Source organism: Macaca nemestrina, chromosome 20 (assembly GCF_043159975.1).
Source record: "Macaca nemestrina isolate mMacNem1 chromosome 20, mMacNem.hap1, whole genome shotgun sequence".
NCBI classification, from domain to species: Eukaryota; Metazoa; Chordata; class Mammalia; order Primates; family Cercopithecidae; genus Macaca; species Macaca nemestrina.
Genome location: NC_092144.1, coordinates 9,575,102 through 9,591,792, shown reverse-complemented (window position 1 = coordinate 9,591,792; position 16,691 = coordinate 9,575,102). Strand labels below are relative to the sequence as shown.

Sequence of the window (16,691 nt, the reverse complement as noted above, 5' to 3'; positions counted from 1 at the left end):
GCCTCCTGGGTTCAGGTGATTCTCCTGCCTCAGCCTCCCGAGTAGCTGGGACTACAAGCATGTGCCACCATGCCCAGCTAATTTTTTTGTATTTTTAGTAGAAACGGGGTTTCTCCATGTTGGTCAGGCTGGTCTCGAACTCCCAACCTCAGGTGATCCGCCCGCCTTGACCTCCCAGAGTGCTGGGATTACAGGCGTGAGCCACTGTGCCTGACCAGCTTTTATTTGTTAATGTCCAATGCCCCATGCCTTCTTTTTAACCTCCACACCTCACTTTTTTCAACTAAAAGCAGCAGCCAGCACCCCCAGAGGAGCAGGTGGCAACCAGGGAGACCCAGGGAGGCCAAGAGGGCTCCCCTGGGGGTATCTGTGCTTCTCCCATAAGTCTCATGCTGAGTTCGGCTTGATCTCTATTTTCATTTTATTTTTTATTTATTTTATTTTTATTTGTTCGAGATGGAGTTTCACTCTTGTCACCCAGGCTGGAGTGCACGATCTTGGCTCATTACAACCTCAGCCTCCTGGGTTCAAGCAATTCTCCTGCCTCAGCTTCCCAAGTAGCTGAGACTACAGGTGCCTGCTACCATGCCCGACTAATTTTTGTATTTTTAGTAGAGACAGGGTTTCACCATGTTGGCCAGGCTGGTCTGGAACTCCTGACCTTAGGCGATCTGCTCCCTTCAGGCTCCCAAAGTGCTGGGATTACAGGCGTGAGCTACCGCACCCAACCCCATTTATTTATTTATTATCACCCAACCGCATTTATTTATTTATTTATTTGAGACAGGGTCTCACTCTGTCACCCAGGCTGGAGTGCAGTTGTGTGGTCACAGCTCACTGCAGCCTCGACCTGCTGGGCTCAAGTGATCTTCCTGCCTCAGCCTCCTGAGTAGCTGGGACTGCAGGCATGCACCACTCTGCCTGGTTAATTTAAAAATTTTTTTTTTGTAGAGACGGGGTCTCACCGTGTTGACCAGGCTAGTCTCAAACTTTTAGACTCAAGCGATCCTCCTGCCTTGGCCTCCCAAAGGGCTGGGATTACAGACATGAGCCACCATGCTGGGCCTTGATCTCTATTTTTAAGGCTGTCTTCAGGTCTCCTTTAAGGGCTTACTAGTCAAGAATAATGTTGAATTTCCTCAAATACCTGTTGGGCCTTTATAGAGAGAACAGTAAGAGTCTCTGCTGGATTGAGTTCCTCACTGAGCCGCTCGGGACTCTTGCTGGTGGTGTGTTCTTAACCGCATTCTAGACTCTCTTCATTGATATCTTAGGGGTTTTGTATGAATGACTCAAAAGTGGCTTGATTTTCTTGCTATATTCTCTCTGGACTTTGGTCTCAAATAAGTGCCTTCAAAATGTGAACACAAAGCACAAGAAAGCCACTTCCTTCCTTCTATCATCTGCAAATGTTTTCTCTTGGTCGCCAGAGTCTCTGGATTAAGCTGGCAGTAGCTGCTGCGGCCACCGCCAGCCGCCTCAGGGCCTTACGCTTCTGTCCCTTTGTTTCCTTCAGGTTCTGTGCGAGCTGTGCCCGTCTGGCTGAGATGAGGCAAAAAGAAATCCCCAGGGTCCTGGAGCAGCTCGAGGACCTGGACAGCCGGGTCCTCTACTACTCAGCCACCAAGAACGGCATCCCATACCGAGTCGGTGATGGCGTTTACCTGCCCCCTGAGGCCTTCACGTTCAAGTGAGTGCCCCCTTGGAGCAGCCGGGGCCAGGGCGCTCCAGGCCGAGCCAGGCTGGCTTTGTGGTGTCCCCCTCCTCACAGACATCCCCAACCCCTCTGCACCAGCTGTTATCCCAGCCGTCACTTTGGCATAGGTGGCAAACAGACAACATAAAGCATGGAGTGTAGACTGACCGTGATGCTACTGCAGAGCAAAGCTGACTGTAAAAGTCAGAACTCGCTGGTTTGGCTGGGTGTGATTTCTCACACCTGTAATCCCAGCGCTTTGGGAGGCTGAGGCAGTGGGGAATCATCTGAGGTCAGGAGTCCGAAACCAGCCTGGCCAACATGGTGAAACCTCGTCTCTACTAAAAATACAAAAATTAGCCGGGTGTGCCACCACACCTGTAGTCCCAGCTACTCGGGAGGCAGAGAGAGGAGAATCACTTGAACCTGGGAGGCAGAGGTTGCAGTGAGCCAAGATCATGCCACTGCACTCCAGCCTGGGCGACAGAGTGTGACTCCGTCTCAAAATAAAAAAAGCAAAAAGGAACTTACTGGCTAAAGCGCGAGGGACAGCTGGGGGCCCTCCCCAGTTCTGCCTCTGCCCAAGGACACCTCCTCTCCATCCCCTGCTGTGAAGTGGGAGAGTGGGATCTTGGCTGCTGGGGCTCGAAGGGTTGAGTGAGTTGAAAGTGCTCCGTACAGTACCTGGCTTAAAGTAAAGGCTTAATGAACATGAGTTACTTCTTGGTAAGAGGGAATTACATCAGATGACTTATCTGTGTCGGAGGATCGAGGCTCTTTCAGGAAAAACCTAAAGCCACAGATCGTTTCCACACTGATGCATTCTGTGTTTTTGCTAAGAATAAGTGCGTGGTTGGAATTACAGCCCACATTTTCCAGATGCTTTCCCAGCTCACAGTTCCATTTCCCTAGAGCCCCAGCTCCCTTACCTTAGTTCAGTTACTGTGAATTATGAGACCTGGAGAAATAGGGTCCCTCCAGCCTTGGCACAGTTAGGGTGCATTACCCCCTCTGGTTGTCCTTGATTGGAAGGGGACACCTCCCTGTAGTATTTTCTGCCAGTGCTCCTGGCAGAGTGGGAGACTCAGCACAGAGGTGCCTTTGGGGCCTGTCAGACTCCTGGGGGGCCTAGTGGGGAGAACATGGCAGCCGCCTTCCCTAACGGCAGGCCCTCTCCAAAGAACAGCTTTTCCCCACTAGTCAGACCTCATTCCCATTGCCCCAGGCCCCCATGTCACCTTAGATTGGCCTTCTCCAGTGTCTCTTCTAGATCAGAGCCTTAGTCAGGGTAGCGTAGGTTGTATCATAGCAACAACCCCAAATCACAGTGACTTAAAACCACAGAAACTGGACTGGGCATGGTGGCTCGTGCCTGTCAGGAGTTCAAGACCAGCCTGGCCAACATACCTGTCTCTACTAAAAATAAATTAGCCAGGGTTAGCTGGGCGTGGTGGCAGGTGCCTATAATCCCAGCTACTTGGGAGGCCGAGGCACGAGAATCGCTTGAACCCGGGAGGAGGAGTTGCAGTGAGCCGAGATCATGCCACTGCACTCTAACCTGGGTGACAGAGTGAAAGTGTCTCAACAAAAACCACAATAGCCACTGTCTTGCTCATACGAGGTGCCCATCACAGGTCAGCAGAGAACTCCGCCTGTTGTGTCCCTTGGATATCTGGGCTGCTGGAGTCAGAAGTTGCCAGTCTCTGAGCCCAAGGGAAAGCACACAGGACATTCCCCAGGCAGTGACGTGCTCTTAGGTCATTTCTGCTCACGTCACAGGCCAGGAAACACAAGATGCCAAGTGGTCGGGAGGCAGGAGCCTGGGGTATTCGAGCAGTGCTGGCCACCACTGTAGCCAGTAACGCACAGAGGGTGAATGCCTGCTTCAAACCGTGAGACTGAATTTCCAGCTAAATATTTTTTTATTCTTCAAGATGGAGTCTTGCTCTGTTACCCAGGCTTCAGTGCAGTGGCACAATGTCAGCTCACTGCCACCTCTGCCTCCTGGGTTCAAGCAATTCTCCTGCCTCAGCCTCATGAGTAGCTGGAATTACAGGCGTGTACCACCGCGCCCAGCCAATTTTTGTATTTTTAGTAGAGACAGGGTTTCACTATGTTGGCCAGGCTAGTCTCGAACTTCTGACCTTGTAGTCTACCTGCCTCGATATCCCAAAGTGCTGGGATTACAGGCGTGAGCCACAATGCCCAGCCTAAATCATTTCTTAAGGTACACACCTACCTTAATTCATCAGGTGTTTGACTTTAAATGGCTATTGTCACGGGTCAGTCATGCCTGACTGACCACTGCAAGGTGGAAAGTTCATTGATGCTAAGTGGGTGCTTCTCTGCAGCATCAAGCTGTCCAGTCCCGTGAAACGCCCACGGAAGGAGCCTGTGGACGAGGACCTGTACCCAGAGCACTACCGGAAATACTCCGACTACATCAAAGGCAGCAACCTGGATGCCCCTGAGCCCTACCGAATTGGCCGGATCAAAGAGATCTTCTGTCCCAAGAAGAGCAACGGCAGGCCCAACGAGACTGACATCAAGATCCGGGTCAACAAGTTCTACAGGTCAGGGGAGGCCTCTATTCTTCCACGAGGCCGCAGACTCTTCTAGAAGGCTCTGCCTGAAACAGGGTTATGACATAGCACCCACGGTTGTTCTAAGAGTTAGGTTGAGTTAGCTGTTTTTCCAAGTGTTTTTGATTATCGGTGGGCATTGATAATGACTAGAATTCTAGTTCCCAGCCCTCACTTTTAGGTCCTTATTTTAATGTTGCAGAGCCCTTTTTCCAAAAGAAATCCTTAAGCTGTCTGGGCGCTGTAGCTCACACCTCTAATCCTAGCACTTCGGGAGGCTGAGGCAGGAAGATCACTTGAGTCTAGGAGTTCGAGACCAGCCTGAGGAAATGTAGTGAGACCCTGACCCTACCAAAAAAAAAAAAAAGAAAAAAGACCAGCTGGGTGTGGTGGCACATGCCTGTAGTCCCAGGTACTTGGGAGGCTGAGGCTGGAGGGATCATTCAAACCCAGGAATTTGAGGCTGTGTGAGCCATGATCCCACCACTGCACTCCAGCCTGGGTGACAGCCAAACCCCGTCTCAAAAGAAAAAAAGGGTAGAGTGTCTGGGCACCCGCATCCCAGAGCTGCATCTATGACTGTCCAGGTTCTGTCCCACTGTCCCCACCTCTTCCCAGGTCCTCCTTTCTGTCTCTGGGATTTTTTCTCTTTCCTAAGCTTTTGGCCTATTACGTTTTCTTTTTCTAAGACCCGAGTAACTGGTGGTGATTGGGCATTAACCTGAAACTAGCCTGTACAGGAAGGTATACACTTGCCTCACCTCTTAGCTAACATAGATCAAAGATTTCCTGAAGCCTTTGTAATAACGGGAAATAAAACAAGGGTTCTGAGTGGTACAGGTGAGAGAAACACACTCTGGAGAGGCTGCTACCGGCAGGTGGCCACACAGGGCAGGGCCAGGCATGCAGAGCAAGCAGCCAACCTGCCCTAACGGTTGGGGGGTCTTTACCTGGCAGTTCCCTAATTGGGGGCGAGTCTACCTTACAGTTCCCTCATGTGGGGAGGGGATATCTTTACCTGCGGTTCCCTAAATATGGGGGGGGGGTCTTTACCCTATGATTCCCTAACTGAGGGGGCCTTTACCCTGTGGTTCCCTAACTGGGGGGGGGGGTCATTATCCGGCGGTTCCCTAATTGTGGGGGAGTCTACCTTGCAGTTCCCTAATGTGGGAAGGGGATATCTTTACCCTACAGTTCCCTAACTGGGGGTGGGTCTTTACCCTGCGGTTCCCTAACTGGGGGTGGGTCTTTACCCTGCGGTTCCCTAACTGGGGGTGGGTCTTTACCCTGCGGTTCCCTAACTGGGGGTGGGTCTTTACCCTGTGGTTCCCTAACTGGGGGTGGGTCTTTACCCTGCGGTTCCCTAACTGGGGGTGGGTCTTTACCCTGCGGTTCCCTAACTGGGGGTGGGTCTTTACCCTGTTGTTCCCTAACTGGGGGTGGGTCTTTACCCTGCGGTTCCCTAACTGGGGGTGGGTCTTTACCCTGCGGTTCCCTAACTGGGGGTGGGTCTTTACCCTGCGGTTCCCTAACTGGGGGTGGGTCTTTACCCTGTTGTTCCCTAACTGGGGGTGGGTCTTTACCCTGCGGTTCCCTAACTGGGGGTGGGTCTTTACCCTGCGGTTCCCTAACTGGGGGTGGGTCTTTACCCTGCGGTTCCCTAACTGGGGGTGGGTCTTTACCCTGCGGTTCCCTAACTGGGGGTGGGTCTTTACCCTGCGGTTCCCTAACTGGGGGTGGGTCTTTACCCTGCGGTTCCCTAAATGGGGGGAGTCTGTCTACCTTGCAGTTCCCCAGTGTGGGGAGGGGATATCTTTACCCTGCGGTTCCCTAATTGGCAGGGGTTCCTTACCCTGCGGTTCCCTAACTCGGGGGGTCTTTACCTGGTCTCCCTAACTGGGGGTGTCTTTACCTGGTGGTTGCCTACTGGCGGGGGGTGGTCTTTACCCAGCAGTTCCCTGAGCACTCCAGGAACATGGTGCTGTTTAATTCTGCATAAGCTCACCACAAAGGAGAGCTCCTAACGAGGCCTCTCCCGCTCGCAGGCCTGAGAACACCCACAAGTCCACCCCGGCGAGCTACCACGCAGACATCAACCTGCTCTACTGGAGCGACGAGGAGGCTGTGGTGGACTTCAAGGCCGTGCAGGGCCGCTGCACCGTGGAGTATGGGGAGGACCTGCCCGAGTGCGTCCAGGTGTACTCCATGGGCGGCCCCAACCGCTTCTACTTCCTTGAGGTGGTGCCCCTGCTTGCTAGAGGGAAGGCTTTGGGGTCCAAGTTGTCCAGAAGGAGTCTGATGTCGGGTTATGCACAAGGCGGCTTGGCTGCAGGGTTTCAGCTTTTGTAAGAAGTGGGTGGTTGGCTGGCGTGAAGCTGTTCTGCAGGAGCTTTACGGGGGTCTGGGCAGGGTTCTCCGGAGCACAAGTTGTATGAGATTCAAGTAGTTCCGGAGTTTAACACTCCTGGTTTTTAAAAAGCATGTCATTAGAGAACATAACATTTTAGTGTCTTGGTGCCACTGAACGTTGAGGACCGTGAGGCAGCCTCCACCAGCCTGACTGGTGTCTTAGTATGAGTTGGAGAAGGTACCCCTGCTCCTGGGTCCCTTGGGCCAGGCACCCACGTCCAGGCCCAGCCCACATGCCCGTGCAGGTGGCCCTGGTTATGGAGAGGGCCCGGTAGTCAGCTGATCAAGCTCATGACTTGTAAATTGTTGGGGCTTGGCCTTTCCGTGTTGTTATCTTAAAACGATACATCCACGTTTTCCCAGGCTTGGATGAGGATAGCTCAATTGGACAGCAGATTCTGTATAGCACTTTTTCCTGTTCTAGAATGAGTACTCCCAAGTGCTTATAATAGGCATTTCAGTGTCAGCCAGATCAAATGTTAGTATTAATAAGATGGATTGTTCTAAGTTTCCATTGTAGCAAAGTCACACTACTCTTATTGGTGGCTAACTGACCATGCCCCACTGAGGGAGAAATTAAGTGGCTATGAAATTGCCTTCTTACTAGTCTGTGTTAGAGAGGGGACCAGTGCGCTTCTCTCCCAAACGATTGCAGTTCTCTCCTTTTCAGGCCTATAATGCGAAGAGTAAAAGCTTTGAAGATCCTCCCAACCATGCCCGTAGCCCTGGAAACAAAGGGAAGGGCAAGGGAAAAGGTACGTCATTGTATGAGTTTCTTTTCAAGTCATTCTTCTGTAACTTGGAGGCTGCCTGTGAATCCCTCAGTGTAAAACCACCTTTGGTGTTCCCAACTCTGGGATAGCGAGGCTGCCTGAATTAACAAGGCGCTTGAGAGCAAGGTGGGACTTGGACTCTGAGGATCAGGTTTAGCCTCTGGCCTCTCTCCCCCAGGGAAGGGCAAGCCCAAGTCCCAAGCCTGTGAGCCGAGCGAGCCAGAGATGGAGATCAAGCTGCCCAAGCTGCGGACCCTGGATGTGTTTTCTGGCTGCGGGGGGTTGTCGGAGGGATTCCACCAAGCAGGTGAGTGCCCGTAGGCTCCATCTCTGAACACCTGGTGAGCCCAGACTGGGCAGGTGCTACCTGAAACGACTTCCAAGCCCGGTCACCTTCCTGACTCAAGAATCTCCTTCCGAGGCCAGGCACGGTGGCGCACGCCTGTAATCCCAGCACTTTGGGAGGCCAAGGTGGGAGGATCACGAGGTCAGGAGTTCGACACCATCCTGACCAACATGGTGAAACCCTGTCTCTAATAAGAATACAAAAATTAGCTGGGCGTGGTGGCGGGCACCTGTAGTGTCCCAGCTTCTCGGGAGGCTGAGGTGGGAGAATCGCTTGAACCTGGGAGGCTTGCAGTGAGCCGAGATCGTGCCACTGCACTCCAGCCTAGGTGACAGAGCGAGACTCCATCTCAAAAAAAAAAAAAAAAAATCTCCTTCTGGGGAGTTGAAAGCATGGCTTCGTTCTTGATCCGCCAGGCATCTCTGACACACTGTGGGCCATCGAGATGTGGGACCCCGCGGCCCAGGCGTTCCGACTGAACAACCCCGGCTCCACGGTGTTCACAGAGGACTGCAACATACTGCTGAAGCTGGTCATGGCCGGGGAGACCACCAACTCCCGCGGCCAGCGGCTGCCCCAGAAGGGAGACGTGGAGATGCTGTGCGGTGGGCCGCCCTGCCAGGGCTTCAGTGGCATGAACCGCTTCAACTCACGCACCTACTCCAAGTTCAAAAACTCGCTGGTGGTCTCCTTCCTCAGGTAAACAGGTAGAAGCCCCCCCGTGTTGACAGATGGCCTGGGGCTGTGCCGCGTGTCAGCAGTGGTCATTCACCCTGCACTGAGGCTTCTGCCCGCTGGAAACTCACAGCTCAGCTTTCAGTAGGGAGAGACTTTGATAACATTCACGAGGGGCTTCCGGCACAGTGGGTCGTTTCTCCCCTCTGTCTGTGGAGGTGACTCCTGCAGTCTCTCCTGCCCCCTACAGCTACTGCGACTACTACCGGCCCCGGTTCTTCCTCCTGGAGAATGTCAGGAACTTTGTCTCCTTCAAGCGTTCCATGGTCCTGAAGCTCACCCTCCGCTGCCTGGTCCGCATGGGCTATCAGTGCACCTTCGGCGTGCTGCAGGTGGGCCCCGGGGCCGGGGCGGGCAGATGGATGTGGCCAGCACATGACCCGGCCAGCAGCCAACCGTCCCTTACTGAAAGCAGGGTTCAATGGCACAGGCCTGCCATTCAGGTGGCAGAGGCTGGCATGGTGCTCTGTCCCACTGGTGGGGTCAGGGGAGATGCATGCTCAGCCAGCCCCCAGCAAGTCCACCTCTAGCGTCTCTTGAGCTGTGTTCTCGAACATGCCTGGGAGGGCTGGCTACCAGGGGCTTCTCACCAGGTAGCTCCCGGTTCCTTTCCCTCGATGGAGAAGGGTGAGCAGCCCACCACGGAGCACCACGGAGCGGTTGAGTCTGCATGAGGGAGGGGAAGTGAGGTGTGCAGAGACATGTGTAGGCAGCTGCTGTTCGATCGGTTTAAAAGACAGTTTTGCTCTGGGTAACTGCACATACAAACCCCCACAGATGGCCGAGGGTTGCACTCCAGGTGGCTGTGTCTGCAGGGACAGGGATGGACATGGTCTGTGGGGCCCAGGCCTTATCTGAAAAGCATCCCCCCCATCCTCTATCAGCTCAGCGATTGAGGGTATAACTAAAAATGAAGCAGCTATTCAGATGCTAGCACAGGATGTCTGCCTAAGTGGGCAAGCACTTGGCTACCCGGTCCCCTAGTTCAGCCTCAGGGTGACTCAGGCTCAGCAGGCAAGACTTGTCACAGCCACGTTCTCTGTCCTTGTAACCACAGCCATTAGGGAAGTGGCAGGGCTCCTGGTCTCCAGTGTTGTTCTCCCTGAGTGCTAAGGGCCCTTGCAGTGCTTTCAGAGCTGGCTGGACTTGCCCACAAGGTTCGCTCCCACCTTCCCCAGTGGTTGTCCCCTGCGCTCAGCTGCTTTTGTTCTTTATCTGCTCCAACCTCCTCTGACCAGGAGCGTGCCTGCTGGGGTAACTGGGGATTCTGCAAGTGCACTCTGCATCGGCCAGCTGCTCCCAAGTCAGGCTGCTGACCCCAGGCCTGGGTCTGGCCTGTCTAGTTGGGAGTGTCCCACTGATGGGGGTGTCTGTCCTTCTCCCTCACAGGCCGGTCAGTACGGCGTGGCCCAGACGCGGAGGCGGGCCATCATCCTGGCCGCAGCCCCTGGAGAGAAACTTCCCCTGTTCCCGGAGCCGCTGCACGTGTTTGCACCCCGGGCCTGCCAGCTGAGTGTGGTGGTGGACGACAAGAAGTTCGTGAGCAACATAACCAGGTAGGTGGCCCCGGTCACTCCTCCACACACTGCCGAGCGGGCCTCAGTAGCTCCTAGGGCCCGTGAGTGCTCCCTGGTGAGATTTAGGGAGGAGAGGATGGTACGGCATCCAGCCTGCAACACGGCGCTCTGTCACCCCACTTCTCCAATTCTGACCCCGCGTCATCTGCTTCCCTAGTAGATAGCGCATGTAGAGCGGCTGGCCACATGCTTGGCTGTGGTCATCCACAAAGTCCATGCCATAACCCCGTCCCCTCTTCCAGATGGCATCCAGGCACACTGCCACTCATGTGACCTCAGGCAGTGTGCTGTGACCTCTGGAGAAGGCCATGTGAGCAGGCAGGGGGCAGCACCTGTGACGAGGGGACAGCTGCTGCGTGCATGCCCAGAGGTGTCGACCTCCTGTTGCAGGTTGAGCTCAGGTCCTTTCCGGACCATCACGGTGCGAGACACAATGTCCGACCTGCCAGAGGTGCGGAATGGAGCTTCAGCACTGGAGATCTCCTACAATGGGGAGCCTCAGTCCTGGTTCCAGAGGCAGCTCCGGGGCGCACAGTACCAGCCCATCCTCAGGGACCACATCTGTAAGGTAACGGCACCCTGACAGAGCAGCTCCCCCTGGAGGCCCAGCCTAGCAGCCTCATGGGAACAGTCAGAGCCTGCCCAAGGCTCAGGGGGGACATGGAATCTGATCCCAGGCTCCTCTTCCTGAGTCCTCAGCCCTTGCGTGACCCCTGGTCTCTCTCCCATGGTCATGGGAAGTGTCAGAGCTCCCGCACTCCTGGACTCAGACTCGGTCTGGAATGGTGTCAAGCCACTGCCCACCCACCACTGCCTTCCCCCTCGCTGCCTCTTCCTGCATATTTTCCCAGGATGCCAAGACCAGCACTTTCACCATCCCCTGGCACCACTCCCCTTCCCCCACCCTAAAGACTCAGCTTAGATTCCCACGCTGTCCCGCCCCTGCGCTGCCTCAGGTCTCTGCTGTGGCCTTGAGCCAAGTACAACATCCCCGACTGTCTCTTTCCCGATGGGCGTGAGCCCCAGGGGGCTTCCTGGTCACCATGGTGTTCCCAGCACCCAGCCCACCATGGATGCTCGGATGCTGCTTACACGAGGTGACAGCTGGGTCCCCCACACTCTTTCAGGACATGAGTGCATTGGTGGCCGCCCGCATGCGGCACATCCCCTTGGCCCCCGGCTCAGACTGGCGCGATCTGCCGAACATCGAGGTGCGGCTCTCGGACGGCACCATGGCCAGGAAGCTGCGGTATACCCACCATGACAGGAAGAACGGCCGCAGCAGCTCTGGGGCCCTCCGTGGGGTCTGCTCCTGCGTGGAAGGTGGGGCCTGTAGGTCGTGGTTCCCGATGGGCTGAGGGGAAGGAAGGCAGAGCCCTGGGGCTTTGACCTGTGAACCTGGAGGCCAGGGCAGGGCACAGACACACCAAACCTGGGTGTCCCAGAGAAGGTAGCTGCTGACCATGTTAAGTAGTAAAAGCAGACTGGGTTGGTGGCCACACCTGTAATCCCAGCACTTTGGGAAGCACTTTAAGGCGGGAGGATCACTTGAGCCTAGGAGGTTGAGGCTGTAGAGAGCTGTGATTGTGCCATTGCACTCCAGCCTGGGAGACAGAGTGAGACCTTGTCTCTAAAATGAATGAATGAATGAATGAATGAATGAATGGATAGATAGATAAAATGATAAAATAAATAAAACAGGTCAGGCACAGTGGCTCAACCTCTGTAATCCCAGCACTTTGGGAGGCTGAGGCAGGCAGATCACTTGAGGTCAGGAGCTCGAGATCAGCCTGGCCAACATGGTGAAACCCCATCTTTACTAAAATTACACAAATTAGCTGGGCGTGGTATCACACGCCTGTAATCCCAGCTATTTGGGAGGCTGAGGCAGGAGAATCGCTTGAACTCCATAGGCAGAGGTTGCAGTGAGCCAAGATCATGCCATTGCACTCCAGCCTGGGCAACAGAGCCAGACTCTGTCTCAAAAAAATATATAGTAATAATAACAAACACAGTCCCCAGAGAATGAGGATTGTTGGCTGTTCCACCCCAGGGGTCCCCTTGCACAGGAGGTGCCATCTCTGCCTCCCAAAGCTCTAAGAGCCACTGTCCCCCGTCCCAAGCCTATACCCCATCCCGTAACTGCAGCCTCATCACTGTCCTCTCTTCCAGCCGGCAAAGCCTGCGACCCCGCAGCCAGGCAGTTCAACACCCTCATCCCCTGGTGCCTGCCCCACACCGGGAACCGGCACAACCACTGGGCTGGCCTCTATGGAAGGCTCGAGTGGGACGGCTTCTTCAGCACAACCGTCACCAACCCCGAGCCCATGGGCAAGCAGGTAGGTGGGGAGGGGGTGTCCAAGGGCCTGTGTCAGGCCCTGTACTTGGAGGCCCAACTGGGTGGAGGTGTGGGCTTAGCCAACTGGAGGACAGCACCCCAGGACCCCAGGCACCTGGCCTCCTCTGCCTCCTGCCCACTCCGTGTCCATGGGACAGGCTCGTAGGCCAAGGCCACGGCCGGACGCTGCCAGGTTGCCATTTCCCTCCCTGTCCCCCACGGTGACCTGGCCTGGGTGCTACTACCCTCACCCACTGCGCCTCTTGCCCCAGGGCCGCGTGCTCCACCCCGAGCAGCACCGCGTGGTGAGCGTGCGGGAGTGCGCCCGCTCCCAGGGCTTCCCCGACACCTACCGGCTCTTCGGCAACATCCTGGACAAGCACCGGCAGGTCAGTGGGGCAGCGCCCACTGGGTCTGGACAGGAAGGAGGCTTCTGTGCCTGTCATTGGGTGGGACTGGGGCCAGCACAGTCACTTCCGAGAGGACACCTGTTGGCTGCCGGGTAGCCCCAGCACTCGCAGTAGGACGATGGCCCACAGGAGGGACAGGGCTGAGACATCCGAGTCAGGTTGTATCCCTACGCTGGTTCCTTACTGTTTGTCTTTGAGTCAGAGACTGAGCCAGAAGGACAGTCCGTCACACTAAGGGAGCAGGCTAAAACCCACGGTGGCGACCGCTCACTCGCTGTAGGTTCAAATGAACTAGCACCTTAATTCCTACCTGCTTCTCAGGTGTCAGGTGGACTTGACGAGTTAGTCTATGAGTTAGTCTTAGTTAAGTGTATTTTCATCAACACAGGGCACATGCATAGCTTAAAAACCAGTGTCCAGGGTTCTTGTGAAAACCATGTTTCACCCCTCCCGCCGAATCTGGTTCTCAGGAAGCAGCCCCCCCCTTTGTTTTTTTTTTTTTTTTTAATAAGATGAAGCTTTGCTCTTTCGCCCATGCTGGAGTGAAGTGGCATGATCTCAGCTCACCACAACCTACACCCCCCTGGTTTCAAGTGATTCTCCTGCCTCAGACTCCCGAGTAGCTGGGATTACAGTTGTGTGCCAACACACCGGGCTAATTTTTGTATTTTTAGTAGAGACGGGGTTTCACCATGTTGGCCAGGCTGGTCCCGAACTCTTGACCTCAGGTGATCCGCCTGCCTCGGCCTCCCAAAGTGCTGGGATTATAGGCATGCGCCTCTGCGCCGGCCAGGGAAGCAGCCACTCTTAGCTGGGAGCGAAACGTGTCTAGGTAGCCCATTTGTCTTTTTTTTTTTTCCTGAGACAGTCTCACTCTGTCACCCAGGCTGGAGTGCAGTGACATCATCTCTGCTCACTGCAACTTCCACCTCCCGGGTTCAAGCCATTCTGCTGTCTCAGCCTCCCGAGTAGCTGGGATTACAGACATGTGCCACCATGCCCGGCTAGTTTTTGTACTTTTAGTAGACGAGGTTTCGCCATGTTGGCCAGGCTGGTCTTGAAATCCTGGCCTCAACTAATCCACCTGCCTTGGCTTCCCAAAGTGCTGGGATTACAGGCGTGAGCCACCGTGCCCAGCCCCATGTGTCTTTGTCTCAAGTCTTTCTGAAGCTCTTCAAAGGCCCAGTGAACTATGGCTGTGGGGTGGGACGATGGGCCAGTTGGAGGATCCAAGGACCTTGTGCTGGAAGGGCTTTGGGCCCATGTGAGCAGGACCAGAACCCCTCCCCAAGGGGCGCAATGCCCAGGGTGTCCTCCGTCTGAGCAGGGGCGGCAGTACACCTGACCCCGGGCCTCGCCATCCACATCAGGCATTGCCCTTCTCCCCTCCCGCAGGTGGGCAATGCTGTGCCGCCGCCCCTGGCCAAAGCCATTGGCTTGGAGATCAAGCTCTGTATGTTGGCCAAAGCCCGAGAGAGTGCCTCAGGTATGGTGGGGTGGGCTGGGCTTCCTTTGGGGCCTGAGCGCCCTCTGGGGGTACATGCAGGGGCAGCTGCCGGCCACCGCTCTGGACTCTGGGCCTCATGTGGGTCACCCATCTTTCTGAAGGGGCTGCTGTGAGGATTGAGTTGCACGTGTCGAGTGCTTAGAGCAGGCGCGCTGCACACAGCAGGCCTTTGGTCAGGTTGGCTGCTGGGCTGGCCCTGGGGCCATTTCCCTCACTCCTGTTCAGTGAGTCTGGCTCAGCAGGCACCTGCCTCAGCTGTTCACTCGAGCCTCTGGGTCTAGAACCCCCTGGGACCTTTTGAGGAGTGTTCAGTCTCCATGAATGTTCCTTTAGCACTCTGCCGCTTACTGGGTCAGCTGTTACATCAGTACGTTAACATTTCCTGATGGTCCATGTCTGTTCCTCACCTGTCATGTAGCGTGATACCGTGCGTGTTCCCCAGAGTGACTTCTCCTTTTATTTCCCTTCAGCTAAAATAAAGGAGGAGGAAGCTGCTAAGGACTAGTTCTGCCCTCCCGTCACCCCTGTTTCTGGCACCAGGAATCCCCAACATGCACTGATGTTGTGTTTTTAACATGTCAATCTGTCCGTTCACATGTGTGGTACATGGTGTTTGTGGCCTCGGCTGACATGAAGCTGTTGTGTGAGGTTCGCTTATCAACTAATGATTTAGTGATCAAATTGTGCAGTACTTTGTGCATTCTGGATTTTAAAAGTTTTTTATTATGCATTATATCAAATCTACCACTGTATGAGTGGAAATTAAGACTTTATGTAGTTTTTATATGTTGTAATATTTCTTCAAATAAATCTCTCCTATAAACCACCCTGGGTGGGGACTCGTGATTTGCACGGGGCTTCTGGCTGAGGCCAGACAGGAACAAGCTCCTCCACACTGAAGGCGACCCACATGGAGTTTGAAGCTAGCACATGTTTGAAGCTAGACACTCCGTGTGTCTGTTTGTTCAGAACTGAGTCACATGAGTTGATCCCCATGACATGCAAATGAAACTTGCTAGTGTAGCTTCCAGGAAAGCCTTTTAACGGAAGTCTTGGCTAGCCTTCCCCATGGCTGGTAGCCCTTCTTTGGTCTGGAGTAGGTTGTGATGCCTGGCAGTAGAGCAGCCATCCTGTGACCATGAGGCAGAGCTCTGTGCAGCGACTGGTGGAACAAGGAGAGAGAAGTCACCACTGAGCTGCCCTTGGAGCTCCGGCCTCCCTATCCCGAAGCAAAACCTCTTCTTTAGTTGGGTTTTTTTCTTTTCAAAGGTTTTTTTTTCTTTTTTCTTTTTTTTTTTTTTTTTTGAGACAGGGTCTTGCTCTGTTGCTCAGACTGTAGTGTAGTGGGGCAGTCTTGGTTCAGTGTAACCTCTGCCTCCTGGATTCAAGAAATTGTCTTGCCTCAGCCTCCTGAGCAGCTGGGATTGCAGCCGCCCATCACCACGCCCAGCTAATTTTTGTACTTTTAGTAGAGATGATGTTTCACCATGTTGGCCAGGCTGGTCTTGAAATCCTGATATGATCCGCCCACCTGGGCCTCCTAAAGTGCTGTGTTACAGGTGTGACCCACTGCACCCAGCCTCCCATTAGCTTTTTTTTTTTTTTTTTTTTGAGACAGTCTCGCTCTGTCGCCCAGGCTGGAGTGCAGTGGCCAGATCTTGGCTCACTGCAAGCTCCGCCTCCCGGGTTCACGCCATTCTCCTGCCTCAGCCTCCCGAGTAGCTGGGACTACAGGCGCCCACCACCACGCCCGGCTAATTTTTTTGTATTTTCAGTAGAGACGGGGTTTCACCATGTTAGCCATGATGGTCTCGATCTCCTGACCTCGTGATCCACCAGCCTTGGCCTCCCAAAGTGCTGGGATTACAGGCATGAGCCACCGCGCCTGGCAGCTTTTTTTTTTTTTTTTTTTGAGACAGTTTCGTTCTTGTTACCTAGGCTGGAGTGCGGTGGCACGATCTCTGCTCACTGCAACCTCCGCCTCCCAGGTTCATGATTCTCCTGCCTCAGCCTCCCAAGTAGCTGGGGTTACAGGTGTGCGCCACCACACCCAGCTAATTTTATATTTTTGGTAGAGATAGGATTTCTCCATGTTGGTCAGGGTGATCTCAAACTCTTGACCTCAGGTGATCTGCCTGCCTCGGCCTCCCAAAGTGCTGTGATTGTAGGTGTGAGCCACCGTGCCTGGCCAGCATTTTTTAATAGTGACATAACACTTCTGTGTGTCCAGTGGCCACTGGATGTACCCCTTCTCTGTGGTGGCCACATGACCATCTTTGCTGGGAGATCCCTGGGCGTTTGGGATGACTGCCCCTGCT

General features: G+C 54.5%; 1 protein-coding gene across 6 annotated transcripts in view; it reads left to right on the top strand.

Moving 5' to 3' along the window:
• Positions 1-15,199, top strand: part of LOC105477096 (DNA methyltransferase 1) — a 62,937-nt gene extending 47,738 nt beyond the window's left edge. For 4 of the 6 annotated variants that reach the window (XM_011733651.2, XM_011733592.2, XM_011733486.3 and 1 more), the window contains 14 exons: positions 1,517-1,690; positions 4,048-4,269; positions 6,324-6,516; positions 7,358-7,442; positions 7,639-7,767; positions 8,223-8,505; positions 8,732-8,873; positions 9,931-10,097; positions 10,509-10,686; positions 11,246-11,450; positions 12,291-12,457; positions 12,729-12,845; positions 14,262-14,352; positions 14,844-15,199. In XM_011733651.2, coding sequence (XP_011731953.1) covers positions 1,517-1,690; positions 4,048-4,269; positions 6,324-6,516; positions 7,358-7,442; positions 7,639-7,767; positions 8,223-8,505; positions 8,732-8,873; positions 9,931-10,097; positions 10,509-10,686; positions 11,246-11,450; positions 12,291-12,457; positions 12,729-12,845; positions 14,262-14,352; positions 14,844-14,878 — 2,188 coding nt within the window. In that variant the 3' untranslated portion in view covers positions 14,879-15,199. The remainder of the gene's footprint in view (positions 1-1,516; positions 1,691-4,047; positions 4,270-6,323; positions 6,517-7,357; positions 7,443-7,638; positions 7,768-8,222; positions 8,506-8,731; positions 8,874-9,930; positions 10,098-10,508; positions 10,687-11,245; positions 11,451-12,290; positions 12,458-12,728; positions 12,846-14,261; positions 14,353-14,843) is intronic. The other 2 variants (XM_011733731.2, XM_011733528.3) reach the window with 1 other exon arrangement.
• Positions 15,200-16,691: the final 1,492 nt, after the last annotated feature.